The sequence below is a fragment of the Dipteris shenzhenensis genome, chromosome 5 (assembly GCF_047967505.1).
Source record: "Dipteris shenzhenensis isolate YYH24624 ecotype China chromosome 5, Dip_SZ_1.0, whole genome shotgun sequence".
Classification (NCBI taxonomy): Eukaryota; Viridiplantae; Streptophyta; class Polypodiopsida; order Gleicheniales; family Dipteridaceae; genus Dipteris; species Dipteris shenzhenensis.
In genome coordinates, this window is record NC_141600.1 from 25,029,386 (window position 1) to 25,053,222 (window position 23,837).

The 23,837-nt window shown below is 40.7% G+C and overlaps 1 protein-coding gene across 1 annotated transcript; it reads left to right on the forward strand.

Moving 5' to 3' along the window:
• The first annotated feature begins 5,745 nt into the window (after window positions 1–5,745).
• Window positions 5,746–7,500, forward strand: LOC147901783 (UDP-glycosyltransferase 85A7-like). Its single transcript, XM_087374906.1, has 2 exons — window positions 5,746–6,244; window positions 6,373–7,500. Exons 1-2 carry the CDS (start codon window positions 5,767–5,769, stop codon window positions 7,359–7,361), a joined length of 1,467 nt encoding a protein of 488 aa, XP_087231032.1. The 5' UTR covers window positions 5,746–5,766; the 3' UTR covers window positions 7,362–7,500.
• Window positions 7,501–23,837: the final 16,337 nt, after the last annotated feature.

The window sequence follows — 23,837 nt, forward strand, 5'->3', positions numbered from 1 at the left end:
TAGGGGGGCCCTAATTTGAGTCCTAGCAATGTGTATGGTCTTTGGCCTCTCCATCGTATCCTCCTTTGGCTCCCTAAAAATTTTTAATGTAACAAGCTAGACTGGCAAAAAATTGAGTTGTGCGAATTCCCTCTTGTTTAGACGAGGCTCTCAACAATGGCTGGATGTAATCTTTTGGGCTCTCAAGGATCTTTTGGCTCACTGGATGTAATGTTTTGGTCTCTAAGGCATTTATGTAATCTCTTTTTGTTCAATTTGAGGCTCTCAGTATGCACTGTTGTTAACTTTTATATTTGTATTTGAATGGTTATGGCCACTAATCTTTTGGCCTTTAAATGAGGAACTACAATTTCCTTCATTTATGGCCAAAATTGCGCTAAAATAACTCCAATGACCCCACGGTTGTGGTTGCATGGAGATACATCTAGAAAAATACAATTAAACTTAATCAAAAAATGCAATTAATGATATGGCCCTTGAGGGGTCCCCTCTAGGAGCAAGGGCCATATCGATGTGCATTATACAATATCCAGGATGCCACTAGACATAAATGGCATGCCGATATGGCCCTTGCCCCTAAAGGGGACCCCTCAAGGGCCATATCGTCCATTGCATTTTGCTTGGTTGCACAACGGAATACATTTTCCTTGGTACACAAATATGTAACTCCAAGAACCAGTGCGGTGGCTTTCATAGATCTCATTCTGTTTGCTAGCGTGCTGGTCGTCATAAACCTCCTCTTGTAATACGTAAAAATAGATAATAGAGCTATAACTCCAAGAATGAGTGCATTGGTCTCTCCAAGATAACCTTGAATTCGGGGCGATGAAAGGTGGTCAGGCCAGAGACTGCAATGAGGCGATGCTCAGAATGATAGATTGCATCTCATTATTATGCTAAAAACCAGTGCGGTGGTCTCTCCAAGCCAACCTATGAGTCGCATGGGCTATGGGCAAAGAAGCGGCAAAAGGCTACACGATGACAGGTGGTCAACTGTGTTGCGGAGGTGTTCAAAATGATAGATTGCGTCTAATTATTACGACCAGAACCAGTGCGGTGGTCTCTCCAAGCCAACATTCAATTTTAATGATTTGCATGGGTGTGTGCCTAGTGATAAGTGGCAAAGCTATGGCAAAATCTGTGCGATGATAAGTGATTAGGTGGCATATGCCAGAGACTGCATTGCACGAAGCAGTGTAGAGATGCCATGTGTTGAGCTATGCGATGTTCTGAACAAATAGATTGCATCTCATTATTCCACTAGTGCACCTTCATGACATCGGGAAAGTTTTCGACGAGAGTGTGGGTCCACACAAAATTCAAATATTTGCCCAGAAGCGCATCGTGTCGTGGCCCCAAAATGGCCCTAAAAATAGTTTCGCAATTGGCTACACCCAAGCAAACATTGACCTGCATCCCAAATAAGACTTTTAAGAAATGGTCCACAAGTCTCTAGCATGAATGCTATGCAAGTTTCTCGATTGAATATAGACCTAGGGTACAAATGTTACTATATCAAGAAACTCATTGCTAAGGCCTACATAAACCGACTACAGAATGTGTATTTTCCATGAAGGTACAGATGTCAAAGTGTTTCTTTATTTTACCTCAAGTGAGTATAACTGTTGTTCATGTAATTGGAATTGTCTTCTATGTGATTAGAGAGATATACGTTCAAATCATGCTTGAGTAGATACATACGAAAACAAGATCCATTTGGACCACCAAAGTTACATATCCCTATCAAATGAAGTGTTATGGATTAAAAGTCTGGCTTTCGAGGTGCATGAGGCAACCATTACAAGCTTGGGCTTGTTTGTCCATGACTTCATCAAGATAGGGACTACTATTCTCCATTATGGAGGTGACAAGTACTCCTATAGAGACTAAAAAGAATTATGTAGAGTTCATCCAAGGCTAAAGAAGTACTCCATCCAAGAGGACCCTACTATCCCTGTGAAGGATGTGGTGCATATTGTTGGTGATGTTCAATATGGCAATGTGGCGGGGTTTATTAATAGCAACATAAATACCACTGTAAAGCCAAACATTTGTGACGTATTTTCTCCTGACATTTGTGATGTGTTTTCCCCTGACGTTGACCTTGGTCCATGATGAAAATAGTTATTGTAGAATATGGTCACATTTGTATTGAATCCACAGATGATAATGAGTTTTGAATAGCAACATTGTATTTCTTTATGCATTCATTACTTATGGGAAATACTACTTTCTTGCCAGCTATGTAAATTGGTGCGTAATTGTTGTGTCTGAATAATATGCAAACATGTTCATAACTAAATTCATTATGGATTTTGAAGGAGTTTCACTCATGCCATTCTTTCCAATGGATTGTGGAGAGCTAGCACTGGTGCCACTCTCCCCGTCGGGGCTAAAAATTGAGAGTTTCTTTGGAATCATGTTTTATTTCAAGCCTTTCAATGGTGCATCAACAAGATGTTATGTTTTCACCCTAAAGTGTAATTTTTTCCTTTGCAATGAGTAATCAACATGACTTGTAAAGTTGTCCTTTTGGAATAATGCTAATCAGTCTAAACATTGAAAGTGCACGAGAAATGATTGTCATTGCCACCTAAGTTTACATCAAATGCTTGTCATTGCCACTTGATCTTACCATCAAATACATATCTTGCATTCATTAGACTCCTCTAAAAACGCTTGGTCAAGTTAAAGAGCCCGTATGTTGTCATTGCAATTTTCATTGTTATCAATTACACTCTTGCATTTTTTAAACGGTGTTTTGGAGATTTTCAAATGAGAATGCTCACAACAAAGCGAGTCGCAATATCAATGGAAATTCTAGAGAGCTATTTGAAGGTGTGTTTAAACACCACTATGGCTTACAAAATGAATCTCACTCAAATGGTTTTGGAAGTTTATTATTTTTTTGATGATAATGTAGTTTAGGCACTGATATTCTATTTATTATTTGAGAATGTAGTTTATATTTCATACTTCATGAATGGAAATCTAATCAATGAATCTCTTGTTTTTTTCATGGAGGAAGGCTACAATTTCTTCCAAAACTACCATTCTCGGAATTGGGATTTTCCCAAATTATCTAATACGGTCTTTTTTACAAGACTTGTTTATCTAGGTTTGATCGGCTTGCCAGGGATTTCCTTTGGGTACATCAATGGCATTCCTTCTCTTGGCAGTATGTGAATGTCCCCACAGGTCTTGTGATGGTTTGGGTTTGCCTAGTGTAGTTGATAAAGGTCCTCGATTGTGTTGCAAATGGGTTTTGTGAATTCATTCAGCTCAACCATGGGCGATTTTAGTTCGCCATTGGCCATAATGTATTGGTACTCTTGGTTTTTGAGCAAGCTGGCAAGAAATTCTTCTCAGCCCACTATAATTCAATGGGCTTGCCCAATGGAAATGCCAACAACACTAGCTCCTTTATGAGAAGCGATTTCTCATTTATAACCAGGAAAGCATAAACATAGATGAAGCCTTATGCAAAGAAAACTGAATCCATATTGCAAGACAATGGACTAGCTCTTGCCGCCGCCGCTAAACGGATCCACAATTTTGGAAATTATGGGTCTGGAAGATCCTTTTCAATGAGCTTCTCATCATCCTTCTCACCCATCTACATGCTTGTCAGAGCATTTCCTTACTTGAAATCTCGCATACGTCGCTTTGTAGCAAAAGGTGCCCAAGTGTCCATCCTCCGCAACCAATTTTACCCACCGCCCCATATTTGCATCGACCGATTCGTCAACTAGGATAGTTCCCATTTCACCACCTCCCTGAAAGGCATCTAGTACACCCATTGATCGATTCGTCAAAGTGCTTTTGCCCATCACATAATTACTAACCAATATCTTAGAAAGCTTACTAGAATACAAAGGCAGTGGGGCAGATTAGAAGATTGTATAGTAAAACATGGTAGCATGTATAGAATAGGACAATTTCAAGAATTGTCTTATGATATCGGGCACGCCCCCAAATGAGAGAGAGAGAGAGAGAGAGAGAGAGGTCTTGATGAGGGTCTCCCCTCCTTCCTTTCCCTCCTCCTCCATCTGCTCCATGGACCTCTCTATCTAGAATCAGGTCAGTCCACAAGTGGAAGACGGGGGAAAGTGATGTGCAATCAACACATTGAGTAGCCATTTCATTCAAGACTTAACTATCAACTGCGTTGATCGTGTGCTTGTACTTGTCCTTGGATATGATTAAAGCGAGAGAGCTCAAAGACATAGTCTGGAGCCACAAGGTTGAAAGTTCTGAGCTGCCTTCAACCTGGATTGATAAGGAATAGCAATGCAGACGAGCAACCTACAAAAGTGGAGGTGAATTGTAAGAGGCTGTTATGGGCGGGAGCTACTGGAATGGATCCTCGAATGGTGCAGAACTTTGTACGTTGTCCACAAGAAGTGAATGCAAGGATAGAACTGGTGGATCGTTTCAGTGTGCTGAAAGATGGCAAACTCTTGGAGGTTGCGCACGAGTGAGGCGAGAGGTGTGGAAAAAGGTGGAAAGAGGGAGAGCAAACGAGGAGTGGAGGAGGTACCTAAAATGAAGCGGAGAAGCAAAGCGAGGAGGATTGAAAATGGGCTATGGAATTGGAATGCTTCCAGGAGTCGTGCCACAACAAGGCATGGCGGCCAGTGTTCATCAAAAATCGAGATTTAATGTCATGGGAATTGTTAAATTTAGGAAAAAACCTTGAAATTTTGGGAGAGAAGGTTTTTGAATTTGTAATTTCGAGGCCATTTTAGTTATACTTTGGTGAAAAAACCTGCAAAATCTTGAAAAAAACCTTTTAATTTTTTAAGTTGAAGGCTTTTATATCGGTACCCAAAAATATTTTTGGTGAACATTGATGACAACGTTGAAACTTTCATAGAGCGAAGGGCACACATGAACGATGCCGAATCACAAGGTGATAAATTAAGGCAAAAGAATTTTGTAAAAATTGTCTAATTTTTGTTTTCTTTGAGTTGACTTAGTTACTAAGGCATCCCTTCTTCAAGGCAGGCCAAAACAAGGTGAATGATATATGTATCATTCATTATGCCTCTCTCTGTATGGGTGAAATGCCCAAGAGAGCACATAAAATGGGAGGCCCAAGGGAAGGAGATGAAGAGTGTGCAAAGAGGAGTCAATGAGAATGGCCCAAAAGTCATACAAGGGGAGCCCAAAACATCAATACTCTACAAGTGCACCAACCACAAATTAACACCTAATAGAGAATAAATAATAACAATGATTTTATTTTTCCCATCTCAAAGCCACAACATTGACTAAGGCTACCTAAGGAGGAAAAACTCTTAGGAGTCAATCTCCATAATATCACTTGACAAAATATTATTTAAAAAAAAAAAGGGTGAATGATATTCAATCATTCATAAGGCCTGTCCAAGATCAAAAAAGTAAACAAAAAGGAATCCACTGGAAATGGTGTGGAGAAAGATTGGAGGAGATAAAGGGGAGAGAGAGAGAGAGAGAGAGAGAAGGTCAACCACTTTAAAGTTTGCATTGAAGTCCAATGAAGAAGAGCCAATAGGAAAAATGCACTTCCAAAAAATTCAAGAAATGTCTAATTTCTACTTTCCCAAAATTAAATAGTTGCTAAAGAGGGCAAGCCAAAAATAAAAATAAAATGTGACGTTACTTACGATGGCAAGAGACGACAATAATACAAATTTTTTGGGCTATAAAGAATGCCAAGAATAGACACCCTCACGACTTATCGTCTCTCCTCTTCCGCCGCCTCCTCCTCCCTTCCAAAGTTCCATGGCCTCCCTCCCCAAACCTCACGCTGTTCTCTTTCCCTACCCCGCTCAAGGCCACATCAACCCCATCATCCAGCTCGCTCACAAACTCGTCGCTCTTCATGTCCATGTTACGGTCATCCTCATCGACTACCACCTCTCTGTCATCCCTCACTCTCATCTCCTTCCCCATATCCGTTTCGTTGGCATCCCTGATGGCTTACCCCCTGACTGCAACCGCGATCTTATGGCCGGTTACCTCGGACCGGCTCTCGAAAGCATGGGCGGAGTCATTGAGGACGTGCTCCAAAGACTCCGAGTTGATTCCCCTCCCATTACTTGCGTCATCGGTGATTGCTTTACATCAAGGCTGCGAGAAGTCACCAACAAACTCGAGATCCCAAGAGTCCTGTTTTGGCCACAGTCTGCTACAGTATTTACGATTTACCATCATGCCAACGAGATCACCTCAAACGGCTTCAATCCTTTCGAAGGCACCGGTATTCCTCGACCTTTTATTTCCCCGCTTGCACTCAAAAGTGTTGTCCACTAATTCGGAAAGAGTGAGCGATGAGTAAATTGTTACCTGAGCATGTTTAACGAATTGCCCTCTCTATTTAACGTGCAGTCAAGCCTTTCGGACCCAAACTGCCGATGGACCTTGTCACCTGTATACCGGGAGTCTCACCTATACATCCTGCTTACCTCCCCTTTGAAACTACCTTCGGAATTCCTGGACTACAATGGCTGAAAATTTGGATTGAGGAACAGATTCGCAATATCGACGAGCCCTTTTCTGTGATTGGAAACACTTTTGACGGGCTGGAGTCTGAAGTCTGCAAAGCGCTCCCAAACTTCCATGCGATAGGTCCTTTGTTACCATCGTCTTTCCTCGACGAGGAAGGAATTTCTCGTGACACTAAAGCTGGGACGAGTCTGTGGAAAGAAGAAGAGTGCGCACACTGGTTACATATGCAACGCAACTCATCAGTTCTATACATTTCCTTTGGAAGCGTGACTAACCTGTCGGTTGAACAAGTCCAAGAGATCGCTTTCGGCCTCATAGCGAGCGAGCAGCGTTTTCTTTGGGTAATTAGAGCAGGCTCAGTCCTGGGCCTCGGGGATCGGACTAATGTTTTGGAAGCGTTACCGGAAGGATTTGTGGACCAAATAGGACCTCGAGGAAAGATGATCAACTGGGCACCACAAGCTGCGGTGCTGGCACATCCAGCGGTGTCGGGCTTCTTCTCGCACTGTGGCTGGAACTCAACATTGGAGAGCATAAGCGGGGGGGTACCCATGTTGGGATGGCCACATATGTTTGACCAGATGACTAACTGTTGGATGATAGTCAATGAATGGAAGATAGGACTCGAGCTGGGGAGGGACGAGGAAAACAAGACGAACAGAAGGGAGGTAGAGAGAGCGGTACGAGAGCTGATGGAAGGGGAGGCTATAGAGGAAATGAGGGCAAGGGTAGCAGTAATGAGGGATGCAGCGAGGAAGGCTGGCACTAGCCATGGGAGCTCACACAATCACCTTCAAGCTCTTGTTGAGGATCTCTTCCTTAGAGCGCAAGAGCAAGAGACCAAACATTTTGGGTCTTGCTCTCTTTGATTTCATTTCCATAGAATTCCATTATGTCCCCCCATACATTGAAAATGGGAAATTCCAATGTTTAACCCCAAGATTTTGGTTGGGCTCTCATTTCATTTCTATAGAATTCCAACTACCTAAGGAATCACTTCTCCTCTCTGAGAATGTTCTCGTTCATCCCTAGTGTTCCTTTCCACTACTAGCAAAAAACAAATTTGTCTGAATCAATTTTTCTACATCAGATTCGAGTCTAACTATGTAATTTGTAGGTTTATTCTTAAAAATTAAGAGTAGGTAATATCTAAATGGGTATTTTGCAATCATAGCCACCAAAAAATATATCAACTTTCGATTCTTGCTAGGAGTGTCCTTTCTCTATATTTCACGTAGTCACTCTTTGATAATAAAATCACGATTGGGTCTTCTTTTTAAAATCTTTCAAAACGTACTCTTTAGAGTTTCAAGTTGCTTTTCCAACTTATAGGCTTCATGCCCACTTTCACAATCAAGACATTCTTTTCTTTAATGTTATTTAGTCTTGAAACTACCTTTTCAAGGTGGGTACAAGCATTATTACATGTCCTTAAGACATTTAGAAATGTCATGGTACTACTCCCTCATAATCCATTTTCGAAAACAAGATTAATATACTCTCCTTGGCTTTTAGTGCAAATAGGCTTTTGGATCTACTTAAGGACTCTTGCTATTCTTGGCATTCAAGTGGATGGAATGAAGGAAAGACTTAGCCTTTAAAGACTATATTGAAGAAGGCAATTATCTCACCATCTTGGCTAAGACATAAAGTATGACATCATAGTGCAACATTTTAGCCAAGATTAAAGGCTAGAGACCATCTTTTCCCTTAACATATTCTTCTTGTCTTTTAGTGCAAATAGTCCCTTGGGTCTATTTTGGGACACTTGCTAGTGTCAATGCTAGATAGATGGTGAGGGAAAGATTATGTTAAAGATGGAAAAAATTAACCTCATGGTCAACTGTTTAATGTGAGGCTCTACGATTGCCATGTGGTAGGTTGGTGGAAGGTTGGAGTGCCACATGGACGAGATGAGCAGTGAAGAGTAGAGAAGAGGGAGATGCTCTGAGTAAAGAGTAGTGATGAAGAGTAGAGAAAATGGTGAGGCTCTTTGGGTTGTCTAGAGTGCCACATGGATGAAGAGAACTTGAAGCAGTGAAAAGCCGTGGTGAAGGGCATTAATGAGCAATGAAGAGATGACTCAAAAATTCTCCTCTTCACTCTTTGCAGAATTGTGCTTGAGCTCTCCATCGCCTCCCTCAATCTCGCTAACATTGCCTCTACAGTCCATCACCTCCAACGAAGCTTGCTGCATCGTGCCATCACTGACACGCAGGCACTCCTCTCCACCCTTCTGACTTGAGTCATTGCTGACATGCTCAAGGCCTCACTGCATTGCACTCAAGGCCTTCTGGAGCCATCCCACTATGCCACTCAAGGCCTTGCTGCATTGTGCCATCCCGCTACTCCACTCACGACTTTCTGGCCTTGTGCCACTCAAGGCCTTCTGGCTCACAAGGCAAAGTAATCCATAATCTGGTAGCTGTGAATCCAGATTGTGCTCAAACCTTGTCAGCAGTGAATCCGTCAACCATGTTCAGAATCCATCAAGAGAATCTGTCAGCCATGAATATGTACCGTCATCATTCTCAAAATTGGCAGCTTGCCTCTATGCTTCAGTCCCCCTCGATTGGACCAGACGAGTCCCCCTCAATTTTTCAAAAAGAAAGCCACCTTATGTTATTTTTTATGCGTTGTTTTATTATTTTTCCATCACTGACTTTACATTTCACTCCCCACTAGTAGAATACAAAAGCATATTCTTTATTCTATTTTGTTTCAATCCCAACCACTAGTGGAGTGTAGATAGATGCATTCATTGAAAAAGGCGTCATGTAACCAAATTTTCTAATTTGAAAAGGCATAAATTAAATGGTTAAAAATGAGTATTTCAAGCACATAGTGTTGGAAATATAAATCCTTTGAAAAAACCTTAGCTTAATGTTACATTGGAACCTTAACATAATTTTATTTTAAGTTTTGTACTACATCAATGGCTTACTAGCACATTAATTTACCAATGGCTAAGGGTCATTGTTTGCTTGGGTGTAGCCATTTTTGGTTAGGCTCAGGGACTTTTCTGTACATGGGTATCTTGCATGACCCATAACTTATGCATTGCTCAGCGGAATTTGGCAAACTTTGTCTTCAAGTTATAGTACACATTCCAAACTTGAACATGAGAGCAAAAAATTATGGAATAAGGATTTGGAACAAGACTGTTAAAGCATTATAAGTGCTATGTTGCATGTGAAGCATGCATCTTGAAGACTATAGGATATAGCAATTTATTCAAAAACATCAAAATTTTGTTCTATACATACATGCAACCAAGTAATCATTCTAAAGTACATTACATGAGCTTCTCCTCAACGCAAGGATACACCTAAATGAGATCATTATGCATGGGTTAATGGGCCTCCAACGTTGTGATGCATACCCATTTGACAGCATGCTCCATAACTTTATTTTGATTTGTTGAAAACCAAAATGGATTGAAAATTTGGAATCCAAACTATAGGGACTAGTGCATGGTGGTCTTAAAACATTGCTAGTTGTTGGTATTGGTATCTATATTCACCCTAAAATGGAAGAAGTTGGAGAAGTGCAATTTGTGCATGTGCAAAGATATTTTAATAAATCCAACAGTATTTAAAAATTTGAATTGTTTCTTTTTCCATGGACTTGCTTGCTATATGGCTCATAAGCATGCCAAAGGTCATAGCATTTAATAATACATAGCATCAAACCTGATAGCGTGCCCTTTGGCCTATTTATGTTTTGAAGCATTTTAGGCCACATTGCACTTGTTTGGGATATCCAATTCTACTGACATGTATCGTCAGAGGGGGAAAAATTGATGGTTGAAAAGTTGCTATTCTTGTGAATTTCAAATTTTCACATCTCTTGCCGATCAAATCTTGGAAGATTTAAGTACCTCCAACCTACCTCCACCTTGCAAACGCGTTGCAAATGCCCTGCAACCCGCACACCTCGACGTGACCTTGTGCACACTTTAGTTTGCCATTTTCTTCTTTCGGGTAAGTTGCCTTCTATTCTTTGCTTGCCTCACTACCTAGCTTCTTTGGGAGTATTCTAGACTGATCATGGCCATGGCATCAATGGCAAGTGAAAAGCCAGGTCAAGGCACAAGGAACACAGTGCAGGTCGAGGAAAGTGCTGGCACAGTATTGAATCAGCAACGAAAGACACTTTTGCAACATTCGTGAAGGGAGAAACAACGAGAACAAAGAGGACTCCTTGCAGAGCAGCAGCAAGAAGCAATTGCAGATGCACTCATTCGATCATTGCCATCGGAGCGAAGAACACGAGTTGTGGTGTCATGATTGGTAGGAGCATTCGAGGCAGTAACATCAAACCATTCCTGTGATTACCAGTCTCGAGTCTTCAAAAGCTTTAGCCTACACCCTAAAAATCGTAGAGTAATAACCTTACCAACACCTCGACAGATGCACGCCCAAGAGGCGATGCTCTCTAATGTGAGAAATGGCCTACAGAAAGTGAAAGGGGTGCACAAATTAGATCAACGTCTAGCTACAAAGAGGGTGACATTAGCTATGTTGGTGTCCCCTGAAACAAAGGAGAAATGGCTTGGGCGCACAATGTCGAAGATGTTGTCAATTAGAAGGACCAACGTGCCTCTAGTGGTTTAATGTAGAGCAGAAGCAATGCACGAGCATCCCGATCGGAGAAGTTTGTGGGCTTCAACAAAACGCAAGAAAAGGAGAGAGAGCCTAAGTGCAAAAGTCATTGCTACAGTGATGACGTTTTGGCATGAAAATATGAGAGTTTCTCCAAATAGAAAGGACATCTGTAAGAAGCGAACGGGACACAAGGGGTTTGAGGAGCACATCATACACATGATAGATACAATGCAGGTCAGTGGAGCCTAAACCAGTCTGGTGGTTGTTTGTGATTGAGCTTTGGGATAGTTTACTTATTTCTTTTCTTAAACTAGGCTTGGACTAATGTGGTTGTCCTAAACCAGCCCAGTGATTGGAACATCATGCAACCATAGGCTAGTTCAGCTCAATCGCCAGTGATGTGATTGTCCTGAACTAGCATGATTGAACAAACATTAGCTGTTGGCCAGCCCGATGGCATGGTTGAGCAAAAATTAACAGTAATATATTTTGCAATATATTGTTATTTTACTAAACCAAACCTTGGGTTGTATTCTGGTGAGAGACGTAGGCTTAAGTTTGGTAAGCAAACATAGTGCATGCATGTGTGAAAGGATTAACGGGCAACATCATGATTCAGGAAATGAAGGCTTTTGCCTCCATTGGGGGTTGAAAGGTTTAGGAGGAGTTTAAGGGTTAGAGGGAGGTTCAAGGTTCAGAAGGGTTTTAGGGTTTAGAAGAGGGTCTATGGTTTACAAGAGGTTCAGGGTTCAGAAGGAGGATCCAAGGTTCAGGGTAGAGTACATGGCGGAGAACTCATCTCCCTCGTGGATCATGGAGGTCAAGGGTTGTGGGACTAAGGGTTTAGGGGGATCATAGGAATGGGAGAGGAAGAAGGTGTGAAGAGAGTGGGAGAGAAGGAAGGAGTCTCACTTGCAGCTTTCTCACATACACAATGGGGGAATATACACAAACGTGGAGGCTGAAAATAGTTTTCCTCTTCTTAGTTGTGAAAGCCAAAAGAACTCTAAATACAAAATAATAGGTGAACCCTATATGTGGGTCTCAAACCAAACTCAGCTAACTAAGGTGGCATACTAACTGAGCCACTAACTAGAGTACATAAAGATAGCTGTCATCTAGCTATTATTCTTGGGCGGTGTACCAACCGCATCTACAGCTAACAAGTCGGTGACATAAATGCACAGCGGTCACCTTGGCATATCACGAGTGGAGCTCGATATCTCAACACTCCCCCTCGAGCTCAATCCCAATTCCTGCACACCAAGCAGGTCTCTGAACTTGCGCAGCTTCTCTACACCTAATGCCTTCGTGAATATGTCAGCTACCTGATCCTCTATGCTGACATAAACTAGATCACTAAAACCTACTAGAACCTTCTCCCGCACATAGGGATAATGCAACTCAATGTGCTTTGTTCTAGCATGATAGATTGGGTTATTTGCCAAGTGTATACTGCTCATTTTGTCACAATAAATGACAACTGGCCCATCTGTAGACTGATCCATATCATAAAGTAGCTTATGCAACCAAGCTGCCTCACATGCAGCCATTGCTGCACCCCTGTACTCAGCCTCTGTACTCGACAAGGCAACTGTAGGCTATTTCTTGCTGCTCCAAGTGACTACAACACTCCCAAAAGAGAACACATATCCACTGGTAGATCGTCTATCAGAAATACTACCAACCCAATTAGCATCAGTGTATCCATGCACTTGTATTTGAACCCCAGTCTCATAAAATAGTCCATACTACAATGTGGACTTCACATACCTCAGTATGCATCTAGCCGGCATCCAAGTGCGGTTTCCTTGGAGCCTGTATAAAGTGACTTACCAACCCAACAGCATAGCTCAAATCTGGCCTAGTATAGTCATATAAATCAAACTTCCTACTATGCGTCTGTACATAGTAGGGTCTTCCAAAAGCTCACCTGCATCTGCCTCAACTTCACATTCTGCTCCAAAGGAATTGAAATACGCTTACAACCTATCATCCCATATTTGGATAGCATGTCCAATCCATACTACCTCTGCAAGAGCCATATCCCACTTATGGATCTAATCACCTCAATGCCCAAGAAGTAACGCAATGCTCCCAAATCCTTCATCTCAAACTTCTGCTTCAATAGCATTTTCACATGAAGGATATCTTCATCACTATCACCTGTGATGATCAAATCATCAACATAAATGACAAGCAGCATAATGCCTTTCTTTGTTTTTCTCACATAAAGTGAGAAATCTGCCTTGGAAATCTAAAAGCCAATAGTGACAAGATACTATCCTATCTTATCAGACCCAATTGCATTCTTGTCTTTAGGCAAAGGCACCAATTCCCATGTAGCATTTGCTTCCAAGGCATCCATTTCTTTATCCATGGCTTTCTCCCATTTTTCTTTTACCATGGCTTGCTCAAAAGAACTGGGTTCTGGTTCATGTATCACTTTGACCATATAGGCATAGTGAATGGCTGTAAATCCATCATATTTCAACCTATCCACAGGATACCTAGCTCTGGTAGACCTACGCAAAATAGGCTCACTACTAGGTGCTCTCAAAACATCCCTTGTCTTCCTTACTCCAGGTGTAACAATAGAAGGAATATCCAACTCATCATCAAGGCTCTGTTCTGAGCCACTGGATTCACCATCCACATAAGAGTGACCTGCATTCACATCAACCATGGGCTGATCTACTTTCTCTTTTCCTTTTTGTTATACTTGCATACCACTATCTGCATTGCTTTGAGGAGATCCTCCTGATCTCAATCTGCCTGTCCATGGTGAAGTATGTGAAGCATTGCTAGAGGACACCTCAGGTTCACTAATATTTTGTGATTGCTGCTATGAATTCTGTGCAGCATTACCATTTTGTGCATCTACATCATCAATCACATTTACTGGTTTATACTAGTTGCTCACCTCATCAAAAACAACATCTCTTCTCACTGTAAACTTATGAGTAGAAGGGTTATAGCATCTATACCCTTTTTGCTGCAGAGAATAACTAATAAAGATGCACTTCTCAGCTTTTGGATCCAACTTGGATCTCAACTCATCCGGCACATGAACATAGGCAATGCAACCAAAAACTTTCAAATGAGAAATATGTGGTTTCCTACCAGTATACCTCTCCTGTGGGGTCATGCCATGTATTGCTGTAGTGGGAGTCCTGTTCATTATGTAGATTGCTGTAGCAACTGCTTCAGCCCAATAATAATCTGGCAGGTCTTTTTCATTGAGCATGGCACGAGATACCTCTCCAATATGCGTGTTTTTCCTTTCTACAAGTCCATTTTGCTGTGGGGTATGACTGCATGAATGTTGCTACTTTATGCCATGCTCCTGCAAGAAACTTGCAAACTCATTTGAGAGGTACTCTCCCCCTCCATCTGACCTTAGGCATTTTATTTGTAGGCCTGCTTCTTTTTCAACCATAGCTTTAAAAGCTTTGAAATGCCCAAACACTTCACTTTTCTTTTTCATAAAATACATCCAAACTTTTCTACTGTAGTCATCAATAAAAGTGACAAAATAATGACAGCCTCCAATAGATGCAGCTTTAGTAGTCCACACATCAGAGTGGATTAATTCCAATGGCCTCTTACTCTCTTGAACATGTGTAGGAAATGGTTTCCTTGCCTATTTTCCAAATTGAGAGGCTTCACATACCTTATGCATTTCTGCAACCTTGAACTTAGGCAATCATGCAACAATATTTTGGGCCTGCATTTTTTAAGTCGCAATACATTAACATGACCAATGCGTTTATGCTAAATATCAATATCTGCAATGACATCGGTCCCATGTGCAAACATTGCTGTACTCAATTCAGGCATGTCCACATCCAACGTAAACATCCTGCCCTTCTTCTTCCCTTTTGCTATCGAGCAACCTTTATTTTTCATATCCTCAACAAAGCATCCATGAGGATTTAATCTAACCTGCAAGCCTTGCTCAATCATTTGACCAACAGAAACCGGGTTCTTGGTGATATTTGGGACATGAAATACATCAGACAGGTATTTCTTTTTTCCATCCTGCATAGACAATGGAATTTTACCAATCTGCACAATAGGATGTGCAGAATCATCACTAGTCTCAACAAATCCTGGTCTTTCCATTTTCCTTGTATCTTGTATCCATTCTACATGACCTATCATGTGGTTTGACGCACCTTAGTCAACATACCACACATCATTGCTTTCTTCTGCACTTGTCACATAATTGGTCTTGTGCTGCACCATAAATAGATGCTCATTTCTGTCATCACCCTGTCTACTAGAGGATGCATAATTGCCTTGCTACAATTTTCCAGTCATGATGTCATTCTACTTTTTATAGCAGTCTTTAACCATATGACCCATTTTACCACAGTAGTAACATTCAACATTGCTGCTTGCATTTTGCCCTCTCTGCCATCCACCATGACCTCTTTAGCTTCCCCTGCCTCTAAAGTTAGCACGTCCTCCTCCATAGGACTGGTTTTCTTGACTTTGCTGCATATTCTGATTTTTCCCACGGCCTTAAAATGGGCCTACTCGACCTCTGCCTCTGCCTCTGCCTCTGCCTCTACCTCTTCCAGCATTTGAGTAGAAGACATCTTCTTTTGAAGTTCCTCCTGAAAAAGATACACCACCATTTCTCTTCTCTTCAGAAATTAGAAGAGCAATCAACTCCTCAAAATCAAGAAAATTCTCATGGACAGCAATGGATGTCCAGAATTGTACGTAATCCTTTCCTAGACCATTCAAGGTCATAGAAGCTAAATCATCATCTTCCATTGGTGACCCAATAGAAGCAAGTGCATTTGCAATCTTCTTCACCTTCATGTGGTAGTCATTGATGCTCATATTTTCTCTCTGCACATTATGCAACTTCTGCTTGAGCTGCATTTTCCTGGCTTGTGTATTTGTGCTATACATTTTTGTCAAAGTATCCCATGCCTCCTTCGGCATTCTTGCATCCTAAATATGCACAATCATAGAATCTGAAATACTGATAGACAGCTAGTACATATCTTTTCTGGCTCTCTCATGCCAGCCTTTACATGCCTGCAACTCTTGTTGATTGGGAACATTAGGAATAACTGGTTCTTGTTCAGCTCCAATAATGAACTCCCAATAGCCTTTTCCCTTAAGGAAATTCATCATTCTAAACTTCCATGCTTGGAAGAATTTTGTTCTTGTCAAGATTTTCAGTGACAATTTGTGAAAGAGCATCAGACGCCATTACAAAACATTGCAAAATATTGTCACTGCAAAAAAACACAACTTTTGCCTCACAATGGCAAATCTGCAAAACTGACGAGAGTGGTATTTGACCACACAGTCACTTCCTAGTGATGATTATGCATCAACAAGTAATAAGAATGATTCTGTCACTCCCAATATCTCTGCGGATAGGCATACGATGTAATTTTTGTGATAACTTTTTGCTGACCTGTAGAATAGTGGTCGCATAGCAAAAACAAGGCACTTTCCTGAGTGCCTGCGGAAAACAGCCGCCACCAAAATGTGCCCCAAAATGGCCTCGAATCAAAAAAGTAATTTCACCCGTAGCATATACTACCCTCTCACCACACCGCGAAGGGCATCCCAATCTAAGACAGTGCACTCTTGCACTTTTCGGCTATGCTACCTACAGAGATTTGCTCCCAAACTCGAAAAAAAAGGAAAGCAACACTGATCCTCTTATTAGGACACCGTGAACTTGGTTTGCTTTCTTAAGCTCCTTCTCACGAACCGAGCTCTGATACCATGTGAAGAGAGTGGGAGAGAAGGAAGGAATCTCACTTGTAGCTTTCTCACATACACAATGGGGGAATATACACAAAGGTGGAGGCTGAAAACAGTTTTCCTCTTCTTAGTTGTGAAATCCAAAAGAACTCTAAGTACAAAAGAGTATGTGAACCCTATATGTGGGTCTCAAACCAAACTCAACTAACTAAGGTGGCATACTAAATGAGCCACTAACTAGAGTACATAAAGATAGCTGTCATCCAGCTATTATTCATGGGCAGTCACCTTGGCATATCATGAGTGGAGCTCGATATCTTGACAGAAGGTGTAAGAGCATTGGGGGAAAGGAGACAGAGGAGAGGGAGGATGAGAGGGAGGAAAGGGAGAAGGTGTAAGAGCATGGGGGGGGGGGAGACAGAGGAGAAGGGAGGAGGGGAGGGAGGAGAAGGGAGGAGAGAGAGGAGAAGGGAGGAGGAGAGGGAGGAGAAGGGAGGAGGAGGGAGGAGGAGAGGGATTTCAAGGTTGGAGGAGAGGGGAGGAGGAGTTGCAAGGTTAGGACATGCCTTTGAATGTGGAGTGCAAGGAAGCATGGACACTTAGAGCCAATTGCTTAGAATACATAAGTAGAACTCAACACAATGCCCCAAAGAGTGTGGGCTTCATTCGATGATGGGGTATTTAAACAAGTTGGAGAGCTTCTCTCTCTGCATGTACGAATTGTAAGACATTCTCTCTCTACATGTAGAACTTGCATCTAGAAGTTGCATGTAGGAGTCACAAGTTGCATGTTGCATGTAGGACTTGTATGTACAACTTCCATGTAGGAGTTACATGTAAAACATGCATGTAAAACTTGCATGTAGGAATTGCATATAGGACTTGCAAATAGAACTTGGATTTAGAACATGCATGTAGGAATCGCATGTAGAACTTGCATGTTGCATTCCTAAGAAAGATTATTCCTAGCCTTATGCAAGTACAAGCAGAGATTTGCCGCTACTCTACACACACATTCTGTGCTACCTAAGTCCATGTTGGCATAGAGACCATGTTTTTATATGGTTGTGCATGACACCAAGGCAAAAATGATGTTCAATTCTTGATCGACCATTTAAAGCATATGCGATGCACACAATACTTTGTACGTACCTCAAGCTAGATGGTATGGACTTGGGTGCAAAGTTGCGCAGCCATACGATAAGTTCTTGTTCAAATAACACACCTAGGACTATGTTTTTTTATGGTGGTGCATAATAGTAGGGGGGAAATGGTGTATAATGCGTGATCGAACATGCAAATCATTTTCGATGGTCACAATACTTTGCACATATCTCAACCTAGGTGGTATTTACACACTTACAAAGTGGTGCACCCATTCGATAATTACTTGTTGGAATAACACACCTAGGACCATGTTTTTATATGGTTGTGCATGATATTGATGCAAAAATGGTGTTTACTGCTTGATTAACACTACAAAGCCTATCTAATGGGCACAATACTTTGCACGTGCCTCAACCTAGGTGTTACTTACATGCTTGCAAAGTGGAGCACCCATCCGATAAGTACATGCTAAAATAACACACCTAGGACCATGTTTTTATATGGTTGTGCATGACACTAAGGCAAAACGATGTTTAAAAAATTTGATCACTCTTGAGAAAATTAAGAGTATCACACTTTCGCCCCTTTAGTAGAGAAGAAAATTCAACATCTATCTTTATTGGAGTATAGCACAATCATGCCAAATATGTATCACTGCCTCCTGTAGATATTCCATATAGAGGGTGAGATTAGGTCTTATTCTATATTTGGTATTATTTCTAAATTCTCAATGTGAGGGTGAACATTAGTACTAGGCTTTACATAGTTTTTCAATACCCCTATAGCCCATACATGGATTGTGGATCAATCTATCCTTTGTGTGTTGGTCATTTACCTAGAGATAGGAAAAAATTTGTGGGGTTTTTTGTTAGAACTTTTATTGATGAAAAGCTTGAAAAGGATCAGCTGTGCAGAAAGCTTCCTTTGTGGTTGAGGAGAATAAATTTTGAATGTGCCCCCAACAATGAGTCAAAGATTCGCCTAGTTAGTGCGATAATATAATAGTGGAGTGGAAATCTAACCTGGCCAAATCATTTCAAGAGAAGATTCATGATACTCACTAAACTTCCTCCTAAAGTGATCCAAGAGAAAATATTAAGTTAAGATGAAATGCATCTTCTCTATGTGTGTGCAAAAAGTTATAGTGGAAAAGGTCTAATATATGCAAATGTGCAAAGTATTATGCCCATCTAATAGGCTTTGCATGCTCGAGCAATCATGATTATATACTGTTTTTCCCCTAATGTTATGCACAACTGTCAAAAAACGCGCTCCCAGATGTGTTATCCAAACAAGTACTTATCGGATGGGCACACCACTTTTCATTCAAGTCAATACCATCTAGGTTGAAATGCGAGCAAAGTATTGTGTCCATCGGATATTATTTGCATGCTCAATCACGCATTATACAACATTTTCCTCCTAGTGTTATTCACAATCATCAATTAAAGCGCCCCGAGGTGTGTTATCCAAACAAGTACTTATGGGATGGGCATGCCACTTTGCATGCACATCAATATCACCTGAATAGAGACCTGCGCAAAGTATTGAGGCCATCAGATATGATATCCATGGTTGACCAAGCATTAAACTCCGCTTTTGCCTTAGTGTCATGCACAAGCGTCAAAAAATATTGTCCTAGGTGTGTTATTCTAATAAGTACTTATCGAATTGGTGTGCCACATTGCATGCAACTCAATACCATCTAGGTTCAGGTGCGTGCAAATTATTGTGCCCATCAGATATGCTTTGCATGCTCGATCATGCATTATATATTGTTTTTTCCCTAGTGTTATGCACAACCGTAAAAAAACATGCTCCTAGGTGTGTTATCTGAACAAGTACTAATGGGATGGCTGTGCCACTTTGCATGAAAGTAAATAATACCTAGGTTGAGGCACATGAAAAGTATTGTTCCCATTTGATATGCTTTTCATGGTTGATTCCCACATTAAACACCGTTTTTGCCTCACTGTGCTGCAAATCCATCAAAAACACACTCCTAGGTGTATTATCCTTACAAGTACTATTGGATGGATGCGTCACTTTGCACCCAAGTCAATACTATCTAGTTTGGGATGCGTGTAAAGTATTGTGTCCATATAATATGATTTGCATGGTCGACTAAGCATTAAACTCCGCTTTTGTCATAGTGTCATGCACAAGCATCAAAAAACACTGTCCTAGGTGTGTTATTCCAACAAGTACGTATTGGATTGGTGCGCCACATTTCATGCAACTCAATACCACATAGATTGAGGTGCATGCAAAGTATTGTGCCCATCAGATATGCTTTTCATGCTTGATCACGCATTATATATTGTTTTTCACCTAGTGTTATGCACAACCATCAAAAAACGCGCTCCGAGGTGTGTTATCTAGACAAGTCCTTATGGGATCGGTGAGCCACTTTGCATGCAAGTAAACACCACCTCGTTTGAGTTTCGTGCAAAGTATTTTTCCCATTTGATATGCTTTGCATGTTTGATTCTTGCATTAGACAGTGTTCTTGTCTCACGGTGATGCACATCCGTCAAAAACACGCTCCTAAGTGTGTTATCTGAATAAGTACTTATTAGATGGGCATGCCACTTTGCACCCAATTCAATACCATCTAGGTTTATATGCATGCAAAGTATTGTGTCCATCGGATATGCTTTGTATAGTCGATCAAGTATTAAACATTGTTTTTTCCTTAGTGTCATGCACAACCATATAAAAACATGCTCATACATGTGTTATTCCAATAAGTACTTATCGGATGGACATGCCACTTTGTAAGCATGTAAATACCACCAAGGTTGAGACACGTGCAAAGTATTTGTGTCCATCTAATATGATCTGCATGGTCGAGTCATGCATTATACACCGTTTCCCCCCTAGTGTTATGCACCATCATAGAAAAACATAGTCCTAGGTGTGTTATTCGAATAAGAACTTATCGTATGGGCATGCAACTTTGCATGCAAGCCCACACCATCTAGGTTGAGGTGCGTGAAAAGTCCTATGCCCATCTCATATGCTTTGAATGGTAGATTAAGAATTAAACTTCGTTTAAGCCTTACTGTCATGCACAACCATATAAAAACATGGTCCTAGGTGTGTTATTCCAACAAGTACTTATCGGATGGGTGCTCCACTTTACAAGCATGTAAATATCACCTAGGTTGAGGTTCATGCAAATTATTGTGCCCATAAAATAGGCTTTGCATTGTTAATCAAGCATTAAACACCGTTTTTGCCTCAATGTGATGCATATTCGTAAAAAACACACTCCTAAGTGTGTTATCCAAACAAGTACTCATCAGATGGGCACACCACTTTGCATGCAAATCAATACCATCTAGGTTAAGATGTGTGCAAAGTATTCTATCCATCGGATACGATTTGCATGCTCAATCACGCATTATACAACATTTTCCTCCTAGTGTTATTCACAATCGTCAAATAAAAGCGCTTCGAGCTATGTTATCCAAACAAGTACTTATGGGATGGGCATGCCACTTTGCATGCACATCAATATCATATGAGTAGATACCTATGCAAAGTATTGAGGCCATCAGATATCATATGCATGGTCGACCAAGCATTAAACTCTGCTTTTTCCTTATTAAACACCGTTTTTGCCTCACTGTGATGCACAGCCATCAGAAACATGCTCCTAGGTGTGTTATCCTTACAAGGACTATCGGATGGATGCGTCACTTTGCACCCAAGTCAATACCATCTAGGTTGATATGTGTGCAAATGTATTGTGTCCATATGATATGATTTGCATGGTCTATCACTCATTATACATCGTTTTCCTCCTAGTGTTATGCACCACCATCAAAAAACGTGCTCCTAGATGTGTAATCCAAACAAGTTCTTATGGGATGGGCGTGCCACTTTGCATGTAGGTCAATACCACCTAAATAGATTCCCGTGCAAAGTGTTATGTCCATCAGATATAATTTGCATGGTTGACCAAGCATTAAACTCTATTTTTGCCTTAGCATCACACACAAGCGTAAAAAAAGATTGTCCTAAGTGTGTTATTCCAACAAGTACTTATCGTATTGGTGCTCCACATTGCATGTAACTCAATACCACCTAGGTTGAGGTGCATGGAAAGTATTGTGCCCATCATATATGCTTTGCATGCTCGATCACATTTTATTCTTAGTTTTCCTCCTAGTGTTATGCACAACTCTAAAAAACTCACTCCCAGGTGTGTTATGCGAACAAGAACTTATGGGATGGGCGCGTCACTGCATGCAAGTAAATACCACCTAGGTTGAGGTGTGTGCAAAGTATTGTGCCCATCGGATAGGCTTTGTATTATTGATTAAGCATTGAACACCATTTTTGGCTCAGTGTGATTCACATCCGTAAAAAAACACGCTCCTAAGTTTGTTATTCCAACAAGTACTTATCGGATGGGTGCAACACATTGCATGCAACTCAATACAACCTAGGTTGAGGTGCGTGCAATTTATTGTGCCCATCGGATAGGCTTTGCATTTTCGATTAAGCATTGAACACCGTTTTTAGCTCAGTGTGATTCACATCCATAAAAAAACATGCTCTTAAGTGTTATTCCAACAAGTACTTATCAAATGGGTGCAACACATTGCATGCAAATCAATACAAGCTAGGTTGAGGTGCATGCAGAGTCTTGTGGCTAGCATTATACACCATTTTCCTCTTAGTGTTATGCACAACCGTCAAAAAATACGCTCCCAGGTGTGTTATCTAAACAAGTACTTATGGGATGGGTCACTTTGCATGCGAGCATATACCACCTAGGTTGAGGCACGTGCAAAGTATTGTAACGTGGTAAAATTTGATTCACTGCATAATAAATCCATACACCATGCCGTAAATTTTTGCACCATGTGGGGATGACTTATCGGATGGGCAGACCATATTGCATGCAACTCAATATTAAATTATTTATACTATCTTTTATAATTCTAAACCGTAAAATAAAAAATTTTAATTAAAGATTCTATTAGCTAAATGCTTGTATCCTTGTATCACCATCAAAATTTAGTAAAATAAAATAAAAGATATTAATTTAAGAAAAAGTTACATCTAATAGGAAAAATATTCAAAAGAGACTAATATTTTCTATAATTGTTCCACAAGAAGATGGCAAAAGATTTCATTCTTAGGATGGAGGTGATATTATGTTGCCAAAGAGAAGTTGTTGCATTTGCTACAATCCATGATAGTGATCCAAATTCTCTTTGTCACTTTCAAAGACTTGGGCCCGAAGATAAGGTTGCATTTATTGTATCAAAGATTCTTAGTGCACATGTTTGAGCTAAAGCATAAGTGTGGAGATATGGAAGTACTTGGAGATGTTATGCCTTATAATGTTTTCAATAAATCATTTATTGCATGGGATAGAAATGAGACTTATCCAACACATATCATTGGGAATACAAAGTGAAATTCTTTGGATTTCAGTGTGGGAGATATTTTGCAAATGATATCATTTGCAAACAAGAACATAGTGGAAGGTCAAGTTTTGGGGTTTGAACACTAGGATTAGTGGTCATTTGTGAAGATGAGGATTATGAAAGTTACTAATCATGGTATGGATGATAACATAACATCATTGGATGGTCCCTATTATGAGGAAGGAAAAGATTTGACATGGAGCATGCAATTCCTGAAGATTAAAAAGGGACATGTGGTTTTCAATGACAAAGATAGAGTATACTACAATTTCAAAGGACTTAACGAATATGCCTACAAGCCAAGCTTTGTCCCTTCAGATGTGGATGATTTCAATGATTTCTTATCAGGAGTGGATGAGTTCATTGATACTGAGAAAGATAAAGAATTCAGAAGCAATGCTTACTCTGGAGTGGATGAATTCTTGCATATTGAGAAAGGCAAAGG